Here is a 23420-nt window from a genome sequence, read left to right as displayed (position 1 = left end):
GGACTTTGGCCAGAGGGAGCCAGGTTTGAAAACTTGCCAATAAAATTCTTCTTACCATAGTTGTAAGTTATGATTGATGAAGCAGCTTTTTTAAAAACTAATCGGATTAGAATAGAATTATATTATGCACTTGGTACCTACCGAATCTTTTTCATTACATAACCTCGACTTTGAAAATCAAACAAACAATTTGTTTTAGCCTGATACTGAAAATGCTTTGTTTTACTTTATTCCATATCACGTAGGTAAGGAAAATATACAAAAGACTAGTGGTCCGCCCCGGCTTCGCCCGTGGTATCTACATGTTTAAACTATCCTATCTACATGTTTAAACTATCCTATATATAAGTTGGATCGAACTGCACATGGTGTGCGAATTTTATTATAATCGGTTAAGTGGTTTAGGAGTCCATTGAGGACAAACATTGTGACACGTTTTTTTCTGCATCCACATTCCTAATTTTTTTATTTGTGTAAGTTTTTATCTTGATTTTAAATGCAAATAACCTTATTGCATTACTGTAATAAGGTTATTTGCATTTGCAAGTTCAGGCAAGGCACATAATCCATACTATAATAATATTATAAATGCGAAAGTAACTCTGTCTGTCTGTCTGTTACTCAATCACGCCTAAACTACTGAACCAATTTTCATGAAATTTGGTATGGAGATATTTTGATACCCGAGAAAGGACATAGGCTACTTTTTATCCCGGGAAAATGACGCAATCCCGGATATCCCACGGGAACGGGAACTTTGCGGGTTTTTCTTTGACTGCGCGGGCGAAGCCGTGGGCGGAAACCTAGTATTATATAAACCTCTTTAAAAATTAAAAATCAATAAGTTTTCTCTGAGCAAATACGACCGGGCGCAGCATTGCCTGTTCAAACTCGACAGGAATTGCAAAAGCTACTTTAATTACTAATATTTAGGGTGTTTATTTCGAGGTATTTGGAAAGATTCCAGCGAATCGTTCCAAGAATCGTCTACAGAATTCCAATTGGAAAGTAAAGCTCTTAATTGCATCGATAAGACTAGGACTTAAATTGTGAGTCTATTAGTGATATCTTTTATCTTATTGAATTATGTTTGTAATGCTACCGAGTAAATGACTATGCATTTTAATAGATGTGATTTCATTTTCAATGGATGGAAATTGAAATATTTTATTGTTAGTAATAAATTATATACTAAAACCTTCCTCTTGAATCACTCTATCTATTAAAAAAACCGCATCAAAATCCATTGCGTAGCTTTAAAGATTTAAGCATACAAAGGGACATAATAGGGAAATAGGGACAGAGAAAGCGACTTTGTTTTATACTACTTATTAGACTAGAGTAGATAATTTTTGAAACAAAAAAAAATCGCAGTCGGATGAAACCCATTAGAAAATGAGGGGAATATGATAAAAATATAAGGAAAAATAAATTACGGTCAATCCGAGTTCGGGAAGTGGGAGGGGGGAGCTTTTAAGAGAAAAAAATGGTCTCTCTCGATTTCCGAAAAAACTACAAGTCCTACGGAAAAAAGTTCAATGGCAAAGTTGTAGGTAATTAAAAGTTCTACAACTTTTGTATTCACAATTTTTTCACATAACCTCAAAATTTAGGTGAAAAATTCAAAAAACCAAGTTTTTGGTTTTTTATTTTTATCTACTTCAAAATTTATTGTTTTTCTACGAAATTTGGTGAAAACTTACTTTATTATGTCCCAAATACACTGTAATTTATTTGATTGAAATTATTTATTTTTTCGCCTTATTTTGAATTAATACCAAAAAAACAACCTAATTTTCAATCGAAAAGTCACCCGTCAAAATATCAGCTTTTTTCAAAAACTTGGGGTGCCTTTTATTCATTGAAATCTCTACTTTCATATGGTGTAAAAAAATAAACACCACCATAGTAAATGTTCTCAGGAAATGCATACAAACAGTGTGAAAATTAGCTTTTACTAAATCAGGCACACTTCTCGAACTACCTGAAATGTTTTTATCGACATCATTTTGCTTTTGAATATGCTGTAAAATATTAAACTTAGAACAGATAATTATTTTTCTTTTGAAATATTACCGAAAAGCCGATACAAGAGAAGATATAGAGTTCGAGATGTGTGCCTGATTTAGTAAAAGCTCATTATCACACTGTTTGTATGCATTTCTTGAGAACATTTACTATAGTGGTGTTTATTTTTTTTTACACCATATGAAAGTAGAGATTTCAATGAATAAAAGGCACCCCAAGTTTTTGAAAAAAGCTGATATTTTGACGGGTGACTTTTCGATTGAAAATTAGGTTGTTTTTTTGGTATTAATTCAAAATAAGGCGAAAAAATAAATATTTTCAATCAAATAAATTACAGTGCATTTGGGACATAATAAAGTAAGTTTTCACCAAATTTCGTAGAAAAACAATAAATTTTGAAGTAGATAAAAATAAAAAACCAAAAACTTGGTTTTTTGAATTTTTCACCTAAATTTTGAGGTTATGTGAAAAAATTGTGAATACAAAAGTTGTAGAACTTTTAATTACCTACAACTTTGCCATTGAACTTTTTTCTGTAGGACTTGTAGTTTTGTCGGAAATCGAGAGAGACCATTTTTTTCTCTTAAAAGCTCCCCCTCCCCCCTCCCACTTCCCGAACTCGGATTGACCGTAATTTATTTTTCCTTTTATTTTCATCATATTCCCCTCCTTTTCTAATAGGTTTCATCCGACTGCGATTTTTTTTTATCTTTTCATTATTTTTAAAGGCTTCTACCCCAGTCTATTATGTAGTGATGATATACATGAAAACATCTAGCAAAACTCAAGAGTACGTGTGAAGCAAAGAGAACATAGTTTTAAAACGCAACTCTAATTTCAAGTATATATTTTTATTAAAAAAAAAATATGAATTTGCGCATTAATCAACCTCCTTATATTCCCAGTAACGATCTTGTTTTAGTAAAAGCAATAAAAACTTATTGCATTCATCTCAGTAAATTTTCCCCAGAGAAAATGAGAAATATCTCCGTTAATATTGGTCGATATTAAAATTCACTGAAGTGAGCCCTATAAAATAGTTTATAGCATTTTATACGTTCGCAGTTTACGGCAATATTTTTCCAATAGGTAAATATTACTTCATCGTAAATATTTTATTTATGACGTCGAATGGATATAAAAGTGTAATACAAATATTCAGTCAGTGGTCTTCGTCCACCTTTAAGGTAATAGTTTATCATCGTGGTAGTTTTCATCGATATTGATTCAGCTGGTTCAGAATGATAACGGGACATACCTACATATTATTATAGTAGGTATAAGTGATTTCTATTTTTATTATTTCATAAACAACATCTAATCAAGATCTAAATCAGTTTTTCAGGAAATAGAAATAATATTATTATTAAATCGTTCGAAATATTTAAAAACACACTTCTAGAAATACCGGTATGATTTTTATCACTTTTTGGTATGATATGATTTTTACTTAAAAAAAAAAAATATCCTACTTACATTCAAAGAATTGATAACTTGGCATGCGATGGACCGCTATATGCAAAATAAATAGCACGCGATTACCTTGGATTGAATAAAAGATATTTTATTTATTGACTTTTTTTAGTGTTTGTTGTACTCTTGTAAATATATTTTTAACTTATCTTATCTTCTTCTTATATATAAAAATGAATCGCAAAATGTGTTGGTAAGCGCATAACTCGAAAACGGCTGAACCGATTTCGATAATTCTTTTTTTATTATATTCCTTGAACTACGAGGATGGTTTTTATGTAGAGAAAACGTAAATATGTACCGCGGGCGAAGCCGGGGCGGACCGCTAGTCTTATATATGAAAATGAATCGCAAAATGTGTTGGTAAGCGCATAACTCGAGAACGGCTGAACCGATTTCGATAATTCTTTTTTTATTATATTCCTTGAAGTACGAGGATGGTTTTTATGTAGAGAAATAAATAATATGTACGTAAATATTATGTACCACGGGCGAAGCCGGGGCGGACCGCTAGTGTATATATAAAATGAGATGTGTAGAACATACAATTTTCGGTTTAAAATTTTCAGTCTTAATTATTAATAGACATTAACTTCTTAAAAAATAATATCATAAAATAATAATTAGGTAAGCGATTTTTGCCTAAAATTATTTTTTATTCAACATTTTTTGTACATTACCTACTACGAAATTCTTTGTACTGACTGTAACTGAAAATTTCTGTGTCACGTCTTTGACACCATATGGGAACTAATTTGCATTGTCCATAAAAAGCGGGTGATTCATCTAAACAGAAGTAAATATTAGCACTTTGATACGCGGCTGTTGACACTGCTTCAGTGGGTCAGTCATTACCCTCGTCTTCGATTGGTCTGGGTAAAGAATTCGATTTTAAAAGGATATTGGTACATTTTATCGTTTTTGGAATAATAGTACGATCGTAGGTACATCATAAAGAATAAAAAAAAATATCTCGATATTTAGTGTGAGTAAGTACATATATTATTATTTATTAACTTAATTCTTATGTTTTATAAATAAACAAACATGTTCAACTGTTGTATTTATACATTTAATAAATGATTGAACAACTTAGAAGAAAAATACATATAAATGTAAATTAATTAGGTAACTATTATTGTTTTGCGCATAATAAACAGTTTCCTCTTAATAATAACAATTTTCCTTAATCACTACGTTTAAGTCTTCACTAAAGCATTGCAATTTATATCACACAATAATACTTAAAACTAAAATTATTCACTAATCAGTCTTCTATTACAACATCTTCGTTAAGCCTTCTCCGCTATCCGGCCATGTTAATATATCAGGTTTAATTTTATCTACCTTCAGCCACACATATTTATAAAACACAGACGCAAATATACCTCCCAGGAAGGGTCCAAGCCAGTATATCCAATGAGACCTCCAAGTAGATGTCCAGATGGCAGGCCCTAACGACCTTGCTGGGTTCATACTAGCGCCAGTTAAAGGCCCGCCAGCTAACGACAATCCAGCTATAGTTAATCCAAATTTAACTGAATTGCTTTCTTGGCTATCTTTATTCACTGGATCCCAAACAGCACATGTTATAAACACGAGAGCAGCTGTCAACATAACTTCTATACCAATCGCCTGGTATACCGTGTACTTCAGTAATGGTGTTGTGGTGCAAACCCCAGCTTCAACAAACCCTGACGGAGATAAAGCAACCAGTATTCCATAGCCAATAATAGAACCAGCACATTGCACGATTATATACACTATACCCAAAAGTATCGAAACCTGACCCCAAATCATGGCTGCTAGTGTAACAACAGGATTCATATGTGCTCCAGAAATGTGGGCAAAAGTTTGAATATTAAAAACGACGATCAAACCAAAGCCCAACGGTCCGTACATTGGTTGGTGCGTGCCATCCAGAGGAATGCATGTCATACATCCCAAGGATACCAGCATCATCGTCGCTACAAATTCTGCCACTATCGCCCTCCAATTCAGCGTTTTCCATAGTACCGTTTTTATTGGTATCTTTTCGATCTCGACCTCGGTCAATCCGACGAGTTGCGCGTTCACTGACATTATTTACACTGAGCTAACGGTTAGTATCATGAATCACTTCATAACACTTGGGTTCACTTCGCCGCGCGTCTGTCTCCGCACCCGTCTACTGAATTATTGATCGTAAGGGATAGTGTAACTAAAAATCAAAGCATAATGAACTGTTATCTCCCCGATTTGATACAATTGATACAGTGTTCAAATAAGTTACTTATTGTTGATAATGACGCAAATATTTGATTAGAAAAGAGAGTGATAGACTATAATTAAAATTATGGAACAAATTAAATAGACTTGACTTAAGTAAACTTGAAAGCAATTTAGAAACTAGATGGGATAATAAATCCAACCTAGATTTTAAATTGGCAGTTCTTGTTATTGAATGAGACGGGTTTTATAATCTTATTTTGGACCTTAATGAAAGTCATTGGACAAAACGTTATATCTAATTATAGTTTATACCATAGAGAATGATGTAAATCACGTATCGTTGGAAATTCGTCACGTCTACCTAAAAATAATAATTGGGCTAGTTGTAAATTGGACAGAAAATAGAAAAGGAAAATATCTTATAAGAAATGTTTCTCAATATAAGTTACCGTCACATTTCCATGAATTTGTTTCGGAGCAATATAACAGAAATCTACATAACATGCACACGGCATACATGTGACAGATATAGGGAACATTCTGGAAATTCTATGAGCGCTTGTAAATTTTTGTCGAACATTTCTTACTATTATACAGGGTGTAATCGTTAAGTGTGCACAGGCGATTATTCCGTAACTATTACAGATATCAAAAAACTTTAAACTGATATCGAAAGTACTTAACCTAATGAGTAAAATGGCCATAATAAATTTTTAAAAATAATACGAGAAATATCTAAAAAATTAACTTTAAACCCTCCCATACATTTAGTATGAGATATGAATATCCCATGTACATGGGTTGATCCAAAAGTAATGATAATCAATATTAAACAAGGTCATTACAGTTAAAATAATTATGTATTTCTCTAGATAGTCTTCTAACTAGATAATATACTTCGATATTTTTTTTTCCTTATCTTAGAAAAAAAAAAAAACTTTGACTTCATCTACAAAAACCCCTCAAAATCGGCCATCACTTCGCTGTCGTCTTAAAATTTCTTGTATCGACGGTGTTTCTTGTGCCGAGGTAAGAGATAGAATTAACTAGGAGCTAGATCTTACAAACAGGGTGGGTGTTCAAGCATTTTCAATGCCGATTTTTGATTGGCAGCCATTGCAACTGACGCTTTGTGATCTGGTGCGTTGTCTTGGTGAACCAACATTCAAGACCGAAGTTTGCCATGTCTCTTTTTCTTACGAACCTACCCGCAATCTTTTAATTTGGTCTGTGTAGTAAGAGCCCTGTGTAGTAGTGGCTACCTTCTTAAAATATTCCACATTTCTTCAGCGTCCCAAAAAACTACGGCTTTAATCTATCCCACTAATTTTCACTTTGAAAATCTTCACCGTCACTTTGGAAGCTCGCATCCAGGCCATTGATTGTTTCTTGGTTTCAGCATAAACATGGTGAACCCAGGTAACGCCCATGGTCACAAATCGTGACAAAAAATTATCCTGATCTCATTAAAAATTTAGAAATTCACCCTCTAAATGTCGAATCGTTGTTTCTTCTTTTCGTCGGGAAACATTCTGGCTCGCACTGTTCACATTAAAATTAATGTTAATACTTGGAAACGTGGCCTGTAGATATAATTTTTTTGTGATAACTTAGTGATTACATGAGCAAGCATAAAACATTTATTTTATATTTTTATGTGCACAGGAAATACCCAATTATCATTACTTTTGGATCAACCTATACATTTAATATGAAAGATTTTAGCTTTTTTTTTGTTTTTTTTGGTTTTCTGCTTTAATTACTTCGCAAATTTGGAGGGAAGTTCATTTAGAAACTGTAAATAGACCTCCTCATTGTATTGCACAATAAGGACGTCACTTCGAAAATCTACTATGAATACAAAATGTATGGGAAATAAATTGTATGGGAGCGTTTAATGTAACATTTTTGGTTATTTCTCGTTTTATTTTTAAAAATTTATTATGGCCATTTTACTCATTAGGTTAAGTACTTTCGATATCAGTTTAAAGTTTTTTGATATCTGCAATAGTTACGGAATAATCGCTTGTGCACACTTAACGATTACACCCTGTATACTATTAAACTAAAACTCTATATTGGTAGCTGTTGAACGTCATTCCACGTTCATTTGTTTTGATTATTGTTTTTTTTATCCAATTTTACAGAGATAAATGTTTAAATCGGTAATTCATTTTTTGCAAAAGCATCTAAGAAACATTGAAAGCTATGAAAACTGTGTAAACCCAAAAATTCCAACATAAACGATGAGCATCCAATTAAAAATACGTTATCTGCTTCAAAAAATATATTTCATATTAGGATAAAAATCGCTGAGTCAATCCATGCGCGTGCTTCCTGTTTGATAACGTTGAGTATTTGATAAAAGTAGAGTATGTAATGTATAAACAATTTATTTATCCTCTTATAACATATCCATATTTTCATTCACATTAATCCAAACTGCCCAGGCAACTGCTACCAAAACAAAAATAAAAAATACCTAGGTAAGTTAGATATCACAATATAAAAATAGATTTTCTCTACATTTTAATCTCTGATATTAACATGAGTAAAATTGATTAGACAAGAAATCTGGCGATATGATTTATGAACACTTTCATGAAAAAAAGTATTTACAAATCATAAAATCAATAAAAACTCATATAAAAATCATTGGTATATATTTCACAGTATCCCTGGTGGTGACTAAAAAATATAATGATTATTAATTATTATTATAACGTACTGGTAAAGAAAATCGATCATTAAAACTGTGTATAATGCACAAATCCAACAACGGGAATTCGCAATCTGGTACCCTACCTACCTTCATTAAGCCAATTTAGTACATATTTGTAAAACTACAGATCAACATAGTAATAAACACGATGAACTACCTACACCATATAGAAATAGTACAACGCGCACTCAAATCAATAATAACAAAACAATAGATCCCAGGTAATAAATTAAGCTTAACTGATATAAATCAAAATAAACTATACCTCGAACAGAAATAATTAAATCCATTAATGGTCGCCCATTGTTTAAACGACTAAATTAACAAACCGAAAACAAATGGTAAACGTTCCTGTGATAAATCGTCGCATAAAATTTTATTAACGGATCCCTGCGTTAATTAAAACAAGAAATTTGCTTAGCAGCCGAAATTAACTTAGGCGTAAAGAGTAAAATTGATTGCTCCTATATTTTATAATTCATTTGGATTTTAGCCGGTCCATGCATTTAATTAAAAGATTTAATCTCACGAAAGCTTAAGATGTAACGCGAATTCAGCAAGATTTTTCCTTTAGAAACTAGAATTTTATATACGAGAAGAAAAAGCGTCTAATTTCAATCCTGTAATTGGATTTTCTTGAGAAATTGATCATGTCTAATCCAAGATCTCAGTAATTATAGAATAATGAGATTCTCAATTATACGAGCGTATCTTGCTGAAAAAGTATTAATTTATCTAAAACGTTTGTAATTTTTATTTAAATATAATTAAACGAAGAATCTGTTTATTTATCCTTATCATTACTATTTTGATAAATTCAAATTTTATTGTTTGTCTCTCTTTCTTGTCTCAACAGAGTAATTATATGGTACCTACTATTTGTGGCTAGAGATAGATTAGAAGCCAGAAAGTAATGCTACTTTTAACCACGGTGAATTATCTCATTCAGAAAGTAATTTTCTTTGACCACGTGGGCATAGCTGTATATATTTTTAAATATTTTAAGTTAACTGCGATCACTTCGTAAAACCTCTTGTTAATGATAATGGTAATTCTTGTGCAATGTGTTAATACCTAACAGTGTTGCCATATATACAGATTTATCTGTATCTATACAGATTTTAAGACCACTATACAGATTACAGATTTGGCTTTACTTTTATACAGATTTTAGGTAAAGGACACTAACTATGATAAAATAATCCATTATTTAAGTATATTATTTTTATACAGTTGTTTAAATCCGGCAACATTCATGGCGTACATCGGGGATTTCCCTCGGAACAAACAAACAATAATTGTATATTCTTCTGGGGGATTTCCCGAAACATGTATTTTGTTAACGAATGAATGTATATTTGTTTCTTTTTAATGTTTGCAAATCAATCATTCGTTCATTACGATGATTACGAGTCGACTACGTTTTCTGATTACATGAAAGGATTTTTTCATCTATTTTAATTAAAAGTTTAAAACAAAAACCAGGAACCATTTAGGCACCGAAACGATGGAGGGGCTAATTTTGACAAAACAATTATTGAATAACGAGCCATGTTTTAAGCTCAATGTTCACAAGAAATTGAATAATAAAATGAATAAAAGTATGTATTTTTTTAATCAATAAAGTTTTAAGTACAATCCAATGTTTTCTTTAACAAACATACCATTCAGATTTTAAACAGCTTACGGTTTGATTACATACAGATTTTATACAGATTTTTAGACTACTATATCCAGATTTATCGATTTGGCATGTGGCAACACTGATACCTAAATCTATTTCAATGTTAAAGGTAATCACAGATGATAAGCATCTACCTATCTATACATATTTATTAGTAACATATCGATACCGTTTTCAAAATAAAAATACGCTTAGAATAACGACTATGTACCTATTCGGATACAGATTGTCTTTATAATATTTTAAAATATGGATGCAGGTGTACTATAATTGTTTTACTTTTTAATTTAGAACTATAATTTGCTAATTAATTCTCTGTTGGTTCACTGTAACAAATTATTTTAGTCAGCTTAAATGACTTGTCGAAAATTGATTTAGGTGTTCTGTATTAAATTCTGCTCAAATCTTTCTATATCACGATTATTTTAATCATGCAATCGTTGATATGATTGTATGAACGCAGTCATCAACTGCGGCACACGATGCGTTGCGGCGCCGCACCGCAAAGATTTCACCGTGTCAGTGGGCACACGAGCGGTGCGTCGCCGTAACGTTTTTATATCGCAGCGGCGTCGTAGCAGCGTTGCACAGCGTGTCCTTCCTTGTGACGCAAAACAACTGAGCGGTGCCGCTCCGACGTCGCACCGCATTCACCCCTCCCCGCCTCGTCTTGGTGGTTACAAGTCCGGTGCGGCGCCGGAGCGCATCGTGTGACTTGCCACAGATATTTCTATGTAAGACGACGCAGCGACACCGCTCCGGCGCCGCACCGCCGCCGCAACGCATCGTGTGCCCCCGCCGTAAACTCATAATCATTCATCAAAATGCTATTACTTATTTGACAAATAAGTCTCTTATAAACCTTTGTATTGTATTAGACTTAAATAGAAAACAATACCCTGTATTAAATCAATATTTACTTTACCAGTAGCGACTAAATACACTGCAATATAAATCACGTAAATATGATAATAATTGCTATCTACATTATCAGGCTTTACGTAGTCAATAACGTTTGCGTCATTTCACCCTGAACTAAAATTGAAAAAACAATGTTTTCAGTATTTGATGATTTTTCCCTCCTGTCTGTAAAAAGACTTTTACGCTAAGCCAAAACAATTAGATGCTAGAAGATTTGGGATGCTAAATAATGACGCTAAAGGCTGAGGATATTTAGGAATTATTTTAAAAGGAGTGTAAATAGGTAATAGAACTTCTCATAGAAGAACCTAAAACTATAATCAAACAAATTTTCGACTTAACTACCTACTTACCCATGTGGCTTATACATAGAATGTTATTGATTGAGAAGTGTTTAAAGATTTTCAAAAGATAAAAATAATATTTCTATATTTATAAGTAAAAGTCATTAATTATAATAGGTTTTAATACCAACAGATTATGAAATTCCATCCTGATTCGCCCCTTAATTCACACGTATTGATTATCATAGATAACAGAATTTAGACATTATCCAGACGATAAAATTGTTTTTTGTTCTGTCGTTTTAAATTGATCGCTATTATTGAAAGGAAAGGTGTGTCATTGATAATGGAGTTAATTAAGCGACAAGTAATTACTATATTCAGATTATTATATATACAAACTTACAAACGTTGTTTTTTTTTAATATTTTATTTTATTTTATTTTATTAAGGCTCATTAGCAGCAGTACATCGATTGTTTTACATAAAAAGTACACAAAAAATATAGGACATGATGTACAACTAATAAAAAATGAGCACTGCATGCACTACAAAAATTAATTACATTAAAAAAATAATAATAATATACACATTAAATACATTTTAACTTAATAAAATACATTTTAAAATAATCACTAGATAAAATTAAAATAACAATATAATAATCAAAATGGAATAAAATTAATTGAAAATTAAACAAATAAAATTAAAACGTTACTTTAAAAATGACTAATTATATAACATTCAAATTAAATTAATATAAAATGCAGAATTAATTCATTTTCCAACATAAATAAACAAAAAAAAATCATGTATAAAAGAGAGGTACCTAGTATAATAATTAAACACTGACATGGTTGATCGCTTGCAACGTCTGTTTAAATTTTCCAATATTATCGAAATGTATAAAATATTAATAATTATTTTGTAGGAAAATTAAGGTTTGGAACGTAATCAAATAATAGTAGAATGAAACCAATCTAAGACCGTAAGAAATAATATGGTTCAGATCTAAAAATAAAAAAGGGTTTTAGTATAGTAGCAAAATAATAGGAGGAATAGTAGTTAATACGAGTTTTGGCAATTCCCTAGAAACAAGAGGTGGAAAATGATAATTTGGGTATTGTTAATTATATTTTTACTGCTCAAATTCTGATATTATATATATCTGATACGCATTATATACATCCATATTTATTAAAAAAAAATGTAAATGTAAAACACTGAAATAATAGGGAAAGGAAAAACCAATGACTAATACAATAAATATGTGATGAAACATTTATTAACTATATAGTAAGCTCAAGTATCCTGCTATTTATTATACATAAAAATACTCAGTTAATAATTAGTATTATTTATTATCTTATCCTTCAACTTAATAAAATATTAATATTTATTGTGAGATTACTTTTTACTTCAATTGTACTAAAACCATGAAATACGTCACGACGGCACCAAGTACCTGGAAGAAACAAAAAAAATGTCAATAAGCAAAGTTGATAATACACAAAAGAGAGAAATCCACAAATTTTGACAATCATGTACCTACCTAGAGATTATCTACCCAAACAACTCTATAAAATATAATTAGAAAAGTTATAATAAATATCATAAGTAAATAAATAGTTACAATGTGGATATATTTTGTCTGTCGCCCGAAAACTGAAAGCTATAGGGGTGATCAATCACAGGTATTACGGGACACTGCGAACAATAAATCTCTCTTATTTAACCTCTAACAATCACTCATATTGATTAATTGCGGTTTATTGTGCTAGTATCATTTATTTTGCATTGAATTTTAAACTATGAAAGAGACACGCAAATATACGAGAAAATAATATTCATGAAGTGGTTAGGCGTGGTCGATCGTGTTCTAAGAAAAGAGAAAATCAGGGGGGTAACCATGATGTTTTATAGCAGTATTATTGCCAGTGTGGGAAAGAGATGGCGCTAGACGATCTATACAGTGCTGTCATTTTTCTAAACTGGAAATAATACTGCTTTTAAACATCATGGTACGGTGGCTGATACTATCTGGGAGTACTAACTAACACATAATATTGTTAATAATATTATCTACTTACTAATGAATAGTCAAATATATAATTAATTATTACTAATGTACTAGGCGACCAGAAACATTGAGGAAATGAAACACAAATACTCACAGAAGCGAACAAATCAAGTGAAACCGTGAAGAACTTGGCGCCCGAAATGCTCATGGCTTTCTGGCATTGCTGGCACACGATCTGGACAAATGTTTTGGCTTCTTCTGACCCGTCATACCACTGACAGGAGTAAGCCGCTTCCATGACTGATGAGCTCTGGTTCATTGTTATTCAATAAAATATTACTTCAATATAATATTCGTGATTGAAAGTTAAAGAAAAATTTATGAACCTGCAAAATTATTGGATAGAATCTTGCAGGAAGTTTTGTAAAATGAAGTTATATGAACTAAAAGATGATGCCATTTTTAAGCAGCTTAGTGAAAATGAATCGAAACAATTTTCTTATAATATTTGGAAAATAAGGAGGTCAGGACATAAGACAGAGTCCACGGAGTATTCTCACGTGTTTTTTTTTGTCTAACTGACCAAAGAAAATATTGATTACCTCTTCAATGAGTCTGTTGCCAAATATACAGAAATGAAAAACTTGTCCCAGCGTGTAGCTAAGATACCCAACAGTACTAAATGCGTAAACATTTAATCCGTTTATCTGAAAACATAGAACACTTTAAACTATTTCTAGAAAAAATGCATATTTTGCCAAAAAAAGAACATACCTTGGTGGCCTGATAAGCTAATAAAGTAAGAGTAATAGTAGATACAAGCATGTGAAAGAGCAGAGCAGTTCCATACGTATCTCCGATAGAAGAGACGAGCCTAGAAATGAAAAATATTGAATCTAATAATTATCTGAAGTAAAATTATGAGATAAAGGAAACAAACTATTAATGATATTTATTTTGAATATAAAAGATACTTCGGTAGTTTGGTGGATACAGTTTTGATGACACGATTAAACTATGATAATGTGGTGATGTTTAATATTGAAAATCTTATTCTGAGCTGACGGATAAAATACGAACAATATAACATATTATATTTGTCAATCACACGGAGATTTACTTGATCTAAAATTATTAACCTCACAACATGCTTATGCCGTTCCACCCAGTACTTTATAGCTGATCGCGCTAACATCTCCTGTTTCTGTGTCAAGCCATTTGGATTATTTGGTGTGTTCTGGCCAAAGGTCTGCAGCCTGCCTCCCGCACCACGGAGCGTCATGCCGAAGTCTGTTTGAGTTGAGTAGATACCACGAATGTCCAGATCGAGCGGCTCTTTTTCTGATTTATCTGAAATTATTGTATTCACCATTAAATCCGTCTTATTACAGATCACGGACTAATTAATAAGCTGGTCTAAAACGTATGTAAACCGTGGTCTAAGTATAAAATTTAATAAAAATGTTTTAGTGTTAAACCATAGGTACAAGGAAAATAGAATAGGACGAGTTTAAACTAAAGTTAAACCATGACTTTGTAATCTGGGATTTAATAAGATGGTATGTGCTTATTGTATAAGATTGGATGTAATATTTTTAAGAAAAATTAATTAATACGTTGTCTAAATCTAGTATTTTTTTATCCAGCACATCTTAATACATTTAGGGCCGATTTTTCAATGCTTGGATAAAACTTATCCGTCCAATAAAGTATTACACGATAGTATTAAAATGTCACGTAAACTGTCAAATACGGTCAATTAGAATACGTTTTTAAAATGGTAGTTTTATACTTTATTCGACGAATAAGTTTTAACCAAGGATTGAAAAATCAGCCCTTAGATATATCAATGCCAAACAATGGAACACGGCTACAAGAAGACTGTAAACATACGTAGCCCTAAAACCGTATTTTTTGTCACATACATTAGACAACAAAGCGCTAACTTATAGCACCAAGACAAACCTTTTCAATAAATAAAGAAAGGCGAATAAATGTATACCTAATTCGCTTCCCTTTCTTACAGGTTCTCGTGACCCAAATGTATTTCGCGAAATATGCTTCAAGTAAAAGAGACACGGGATAAATCACATAGCTACGTGACATAATCGCAACATTGTAATTTATTTCTTGGCACGCTTGAGGTTTAGTCCATTGAATAAAAAGTTCTAGAGTGCGTGAGTTAGTAACGTAAGATGTTTTTTCGGAAACATGTCAAGAGTCCCTAGGTAATAAGCATACTAAAACCCCGGGACACTAGGAGGAGCCCCGGAGTGGGGGGAGGGGGGAAATGGGACCATTTTTTCATTTTTCGCTTAAATCTCAAAAACGGTACATGTTAGAGAAAAACTTTCAAGGAAAAGTTGAAAGGCCATAAAATTATCTACAAGTTGTACCTCAATCATTTTTTCCTATATACTACCGTTTCTGAGTTATACGCAGTAAAAAATGATTTTGGCTCAAACAATTTCCCCATACTACACATCAATCGATCAAAAAATATTTCTTTCTTCCAAAAAACTCAAATGTGCAACTTGTGACCGGTACTGATAGATTGCTCTTAATTAGGTCTATAATTGGTAAAATAAACACTTTCCTCCATGGAAGCCTTTAGGAGGAATCGATTGTCAAAATATTATATTAGGGTAGTTTGAGTTACTGAACTTGATCTTTTTATTTTTTTCTTCCAAAAAACTCAAAAGTGCAACTTGTGACCGGTACAGATAGATTGCTCATAATTAGGTCTATCATTGATAAAAATACCAGATTCCACGACGGAGGCGTTTAGGGGGAATTGAATTTTGATTAGGGTAGTTACTGAACTTGATCTTTTTATTTTTTTTCTTCCAAAAAACTCAAAAGTGCAACTTGTGACCAGTACTGATAGATTGCTCTTAATTAGGTCTATAATTGGTAAAATAAACACATTCCTCCATGGAAGCCTTTAGGAGGAATCGATTGTTAAAATATTATATTAGGGTAGTTTGAGTTACTGAACTTGATCTTTTTATTTTTTTCTTCCAAAAAACTCAAAAGTGCAACTTGTGACCGGCACTGATAGATTGCTCTTAATTAGATCTATAATTGGTAAAATAAACACATTCCTCCATGGAAGCCTTTATGAGGAATCGATTGTCAAAATATTATATTAGGGCAGTTTGAGTTACTGAACTTGGTCATTTTATTTTTTTCTTCCAAAAAACTCAAAAGTGCAACTTGTGACCGTTACAGATAGATTGCTCATAATTAGGTCTATCATTGATAAAAATACTAGATTCCACCACGGAGGCGTTTACGGGGAATTGAATTTTATTAGGGTAGTTACGATACTTGGTTTTTTTATTTTTTTTTCTTCCAAAAAACTCAAAAGTGCAACTTGTGACCGGTACCGATATATTGCTCATAATTAGGTCTATCATTGATAAAAAAACCAGATTCCACCATGGAGGCGTTTACGGGGAATTGAATTTTATTAGTGTAGTTAGTTAAAAATTTCAAGTTTCGTAACTACCCTAATAAAATTCAATACCTCCTAAACGCCTCCATGATGGAATCTGGTTTTTTTATCAATGATAGACCTAATTATAAGCAATCTATCGGTGTCGGTCACAAGTTGCACTTTTGAGTTTTTTCGAAGAAAAAAAAATAAAAAGTTCAAGTATCGTAACTACCCTAATAAAATTCAATTCCCCGTAAACGCCTCCGTGGTGGAATCTAGTATTTTTATCAATGATAGACCTAATTATGAGCAATTTATCTGTACCGGTCACAAGTTGCACTTTTGAGTTTTTTGGAAGAAAAAAATAAAAAGATCAAGTTCAGTAACTCAAACTACCCTAATATAATATTTTGACAATCGATTCCTCCTAAAGGCTTCCATGGAGGAATATGTTTATTTTACCAATTATAGACCTAATTATGAGCAATCTATCAGTACCGGTCACAAGTTGCACATTTGAGTTTTTTGGAAGAAAGAAATATTTTTTGATCGATTGATGTGTAGTATGGGGAAATTTTTTGAGCCAAAATCATTTTTTACTGCGTATAACTCAGAAACGGTAGGATATAGGAAAAAATGATTGAGGTACAACTTGTAGATAATTTTATGGCCTTTCAACTTTTCCTTGAAAGTTTTTCTCTAACATGTACCGTTTTTGAGATTTAAGCGAAGAATGAAAAAATGGACCCATTTCCCCCCTCTCCCCACTCCGGGGCTCCTCCTAGTGTCCCGGGGTTTTAGTATGTTTATTACCTAGGGACTCTTGACATGTTTCCGAAGAAACATCTTACGTTACTAACTCACGCACTGTAGACCCCCCTTGGAGGGACTCATTCAATGGACTAGTTGTATAAAGCCAGTGGGAGATATATTTGCCTATAGAAATCTGAGAGCGCGACATTTCGTTTGAACATCAATGAGCTTGTTCTTTTCATATTTATTTTTGGTTTCTTTCTTATTATTTAGGTGTTTTTCTTTGTTATTTTTATTGTTAACTGTACTTTAGAGTCTACGGTTACGTACTTATTCATTTTTGAAATTGTATCGTAAACAACAAAGATGTTAATATCAATAAGTTAAAACTAATTGACGATGACTAAGTCGAGAGCTTTATAATCCGATTTTACAAATAACATAATTGAAATATAATCTACTAGCTTTCCGCCCGCGGCTTCGCCCGCGCTTTCAACGAAAAACCCGTATAGTTCCCGTTCCCGTGGGATTTCCGGGATAATACCTATCCTATGTGCTAATCCAAGTTACCCTCTATATGTGTGCTAAATTTCATTGTAATCGGTTCAGTAGAATTTGCGTGAAAGAGTAACAAACATCCATACATCCATACATCCATACTTACAAACTTTCGACTTTATAATAGTAGTAGGACTTATACACGAATTCAATCATATAATTAAAGCCATGAAATATTTCACTTTGGTTATTGTTTCGCGAATTAAGTATATTATGTCATTATGAAAAGTACTTGCTCTCGTATAGTCGTATTTAATTAGTTTAATTTACATTGTTTTCAACTAAATTATGTTTATTAGAGGCACTTTAACAATGAGTTAATAATATATAATATTAATGATTGTTAAAGTGATAACGATACCATTTTCCTACATAGTTTAATAAGACATATGTAAAGGAAAGCTGTCTCAGTAATAGGTGTTTAAGTTTATACTGAGTATGTATTAGTGTGGGTGTATGCATTTATGTCCGTCTATGTATGTGTGTGTACGTGTGATTGTGTTTTGTTATAATATTTCCTATATTATGTTGCTATTATAACCTGTTGAAGACACTCTAAAAAGCTCTGCAGTGTTAGGTCTGTAGGTATCCAGAGACGCGCTTAGTTCCATCAGCGGCTTCATTATCGCCTTCAAGTGTTGGAGCTGTTCACACGCAAATATCAACCAGGAGCAGAACATCACATCCATGAGGTTTGCTATTATCATGGAGAAGAACAGCCAGTATACCTAAGAAGTAAAAATAGAATGAAACGATAAGGCGTAAAAGTAATATGTACAATAATCAGACAAAAGTAGATGATCTGAATACTATAGTGGGTGATTCCCACTTTGATTGATTGGAATAATCTTAATTCTATTTAAATTTGTAATCAATCAATTAAATCTTATCGGATTGACGAAAATATGAGTAGTATATTTCAAAAGATTAACAATTAAGGTACTGACTGTACCACACTATATCTTAGCAATGTTTACGAGGAACACATAAAAGTTAGGATGATTATGTTTAAACAGTGTAGTTAACCATTACACACTACTTTCACCACTCAAACCTTACCTGGAAAACAAAAGCGACAATGTACATCGTGCCACTCATAGCGTCGAATGGATACCATGCCTTCACCGGCAGACGAGGCGCTGGTTCAGTCAGTGTTTCATTTGTTTCCTTATCCAGAATCAAACGAACCGACTCTCCAAAGAAAGTAATTGTCACCCAGCCTATAAATAAAGTTAATAATAATATTCTTGCAAATATTTAAGGGAACACGATAAGATTAGAAAAATTTATCGTAAAAGTTTAATTAAGGGATTAAGGTTCCGATAAAGAGGATTTCAGCTAATTGAATAGGGTGAGTATGAAAATAATTAATGTGAAACAATAACATACTATATCAAATTATGTTATTGTATAGTAGAGGCCGCTTTCGAGGTTAGATGTCTTTAAAAACTTGCTATTACCTAAAATCAAAGTAGTGTTTTATCTCTATTCAGTACCCTTTATTTTACTTATTTCTATGCAAGTTAGAGATATAGCTAGCATAGGAAATATGCTTACAGTTTCAAAATATTGTATTGTATTGTTTATTAATTATGTAATTATTAGTAATTTTGTATCGTATAACTACTTAAAAATTATCCGTCTATCCTCAAAAAACCTACTAGCTCCTGTTATTAAAAATATATGATAAATCCTAGATATTAAGCCTACTTACACACAACAGATAAAACAGTCATAGCGCAGATGAAATACAGGAGTCTCCTCATTTTGGTGAGAGCCAGCTGGTGGTATCGAGCATCAGATTCCGTGAACAGTGGGTGACTATTCGACTGGTTCCAGACGGCTAGAGTCCTAAATGTAAATTACCAAAATAATTATTATAGTTGAAATCCTAAAAAAAAAAACACGCTTAAATTTGTGAAATTTTCGTATCGTCACCGATCTTAAATCTGTCCGTTTAAAGTGGGTCAAAATCGAATCTGGAGTCGTTTACACAATAAACATACAGGTGAAGCTAATAAAAGTCGTTGTCGTCTAATACACGGACTCTGTGTTTCATGAGCAGTCTGTAACTTTTAATATAAGGCTGTATTTCGATTAGTTCTAGAAAGTTCTAGAATTCAATAGAAAAACAGTTTTATAACGATGTGAAATATATAACGTGAACTTTGAAAAGCTCTTTAAGCAGTTAAATTCCATATGATACAAAAACAAAAAATTCTTTGATCTTAAATTTTGATCATTTGTTTATTTTACAATAAAATCTTCTAGATTTTATCACTGAGCATTAAACTTAAGCCAAGAACACCTAAAATATTAAAGGATTAGATTCAAAGAAAAACTTTACCGAGAAATCGCTTCTATACAGCTAAAATATTACAGAAATTCAAAGTAATAATACTTTGAGATAAAATTAAATGTAGATTAAATTATATTGTTCTTTGTGTGCGATGTAATAGGAATATTACGAAAAATTTATAAAAGAAAATGAGGGCGCTTTGGTTGTAGAATGTTCTATTCTTTGCCCTTTGTAGTCCTGTTAAATTGAAATTGGGTGGAAATGAATTTCCTTTGTAACAAGCCGGCCTGATAGATATTTGCTCTGCCATCAGATTCAGGACTGTGAGATTTTTAATACATTATTTGAAAAGCTTTAATGAGGCGTTTTTTTATGTTCTTGAGTGGTTTGTCATTCGCCTTTTTGCTGTTTTCTTTTGACCGTCAATTATTATTGCGTAATCATTTGAATAATTTAACAGCTATGTAGCATTTAAGGAATTTGGATAACGTTTCCTGACAAACGAATTTAATAGTTGATATAAGCTAATAATTTAGTAAAATTAATGAATAGTTCTTTCAATAATATTACATAAAATATTTTCGTGATAACTTTACTATACGTCTACACCATGGCGAATCACTTTAGCGAGGAAACTTACAATTTGTTGATTTATACAAATAAATTATCTTTGATTATGATTATGACAAATTACTATACAAATTATTTTCTTACCCTTATAGATTTTTAAGCGAAATTGAACAACACTGCTGCATTTTTTCCATCTCACCTGTAAAAGTTCTTCGACGTGATAGCAAAGAAGGCCAACTTGATGATTGAATGTGCGAAAAACAATATAGTAATCGTATTAGCTGTAAGTTCGTTGACTTCATCGGAATATTGGGCCATATTAACTCCCATACAGAGATAGTGTGCTACGAGCAAGATCGCATGAACACTGGCGTAGATCTTTCGCAGGAGTGTTGTCATACCCCCATTTTCTACAAAAAAGAAACGATTAAAATTTCAACAATATAAATACAGTTTCTATGAATATCGACTATTAAATCCCGTTTTTGTGTGAGTAGTACAAACTAGTAGGTAGGATAGCTACGTACTACATTCTACGTAGAACATTAAGCTACGCACTACGAATGTGTGCTTTCTAGCTTTTCAACATTATTAAAAAACACATATATATAACGTATAATTTTACATTTTACTGATAAAATCAAACTATTCTTATTCTATATCTTCTTTAGAATACTACATTTGTGGTTTCAGGCTTGAATATTTTTCCCATTTCTTTTTTTTGACGGAAAATAGGAAGTCGAGTTGCAGAAATGTACATCTTATTTATTTGGAACGGAAATTTTTGAAATGAAAGTTTCATTTTTATTTTTTATTTTTATATTAGGCGCGCGCTTAACGCGTTGAGAGTAAAATTTCAAGGTTGCGTCATGATAATACCGTCACGTAATGGAGTAAGGCGACGACTTTGGTAGATATCTTGGAATCTTGCCAAAGAAGTTTCACTTCGGACACGTGTGCTCGGCACACACGCTTTTTTTATTTCTACAACACCTTAAATATCTTACCCGAATGATAATTGAATAAGAAGTGGCCGGCCATTTGCATCAACTTGATGTTGGGCATCAAGTCTGATACCAGACCCTGGGTCTTCGTTTTGGTCATCATCTGCAACAGTAACCATAATTTCAAGTCATTGGGTTAAATGGTTTAAAAAAATCCTTCTAAACAAAGACTTGTGGCACAAATTAAAATAATTGTATCTCAAGTTTAAGATATTAATTGATCGTGGATTGAAGGGCTCAAACTGGCAGCTGCATTCAAAATAATGATAAAATAGGAAAAAATCCAAAATATACCTTTTATTAATCTAGTTTATGATTATTTATTACCTTGAAAATTATGTTTTCTTTTCCGTTAAATATAAAAAATATATTCAATCCTTCCCTCCCCTCATCTGCATTATTTATTTCTTAATTATTTATGTAATCATGTAAGACGTGCGTCTTTCCCAAACGCGGTCAATCAAATGATCGATTTTTTATAACTTTTGCAATGCCGCCTTCCAAATTCAAAATCAAACTGACCAATAGGAGCCGTGAGATTTCACACGTGTCCATTTGACATCTGGAACATTCCCTGGCTCTATTATTTACGATACCCTTGTGTTAGTTGAGGAAACCTTTAATTATTGGCGATTAAATTCTTCGTTTAAGTCACCATTTTACTGGATCAATAAAATAACAAACGGTACAACCAATGTCACTGTCTATTTTACAATCTATTTGCTTTTAAAGTAAATATTTGAGTCGATGCCGTATTTTCAATTTTCTGTGGTATATAATTAAACTGTTAAATACACAGCAAAGCTTTATCTAATCGACATCTATTAAATATTTACCAACAAACAGTGTGGACTAATAAAACGAGAACTACCGCTCGTATGTTGAGCAAATAAGAATATATTACACTAGCAGCTACCCCGCACTTTGCTTTCCTTTAGTGCTATAGAAGCAAAAATAAATTCTCAATAACCTTTATTAAACCTTTTCACGTAACAACTTAACATAGACCTATAATTGGAATTATTATACGTGTACAAACATACAATTGTATAAAATCAATGTGTCAATTTTTGTAATACATTATAATATTATAATGAAATAGGTAGGTTCGTAACTTTACTAGGATTCTAGCTGACTTTTAAACAATTTTATGTTATTCCAACATACCTCACTATTTAAGCAATTTATTAATAAGCCATGCAGCATTAAAATTATAACTACATTGATTAAAGTAAAAATACATATAGGTAAGCAAAAACACAATATAAAATCAATCTTTGATACAGATGGCCGCAATAAGCCGCATGCATGCCGCATGTCATGAAATATTTAGCTTCTAAATTGTATAATTTGATAGCAGTTAACAATAATTCTAATTGACTGAATACGTAAGTTTTATTGTTAACTAGCGGTCCGCCCCGGCTTCGCCCGTGGTACATATTTACGTTTTCTCT

The 23420-nt window shown here is 32.1% G+C and overlaps 1 protein-coding gene and 1 pseudogene across 1 annotated transcript; both read right to left on the bottom strand.

The window, feature by feature from the left end:
• Positions 1–4566: 4566 nt before the first annotated feature.
• LOC149898981 (aquaporin AQPAe.a pseudogene) lies at positions 4567–5666 on the bottom strand (annotated as a pseudogene).
• A 6974-nt stretch (positions 5667–12640) lies between these two features.
• On the bottom strand, positions 12641–22361 carry Orco (odorant receptor co-receptor). The gene is made up of 11 exons (XM_090114790.1): positions 22294–22361; positions 21970–22069; positions 21162–21372; positions 19808–19944; positions 19153–19313; positions 18635–18821; positions 14483–14693; positions 14118–14217; positions 13946–14050; positions 13498–13653; positions 12641–12788 (listed from the first exon to the last, which is right to left on the bottom strand). The coding sequence occupies exons 2-11, from the start codon at positions 22067–22069 to the stop codon at positions 12738–12740; spliced, it is 1419 nt and encodes a 472-aa protein (XP_089970916.1). The 5' UTR covers positions 22294–22361; the 3' UTR covers positions 12641–12737.
• Positions 22362–23420: the final 1059 nt, after the last annotated feature.

The sequence above is a fragment of the Colias eurytheme genome, chromosome 21 (genome assembly GCF_061535395.1).
Source record: "Colias eurytheme isolate Ceu_HAF_F1 chromosome 21, ilColEury1 Martin Lab GWU primary, whole genome shotgun sequence".
In the NCBI taxonomy this organism is placed as follows: domain Eukaryota; kingdom Metazoa; phylum Arthropoda; class Insecta; order Lepidoptera; family Pieridae; genus Colias; species Colias eurytheme.
This window is presented reverse-complemented; position numbering and strand designations above follow the sequence as displayed.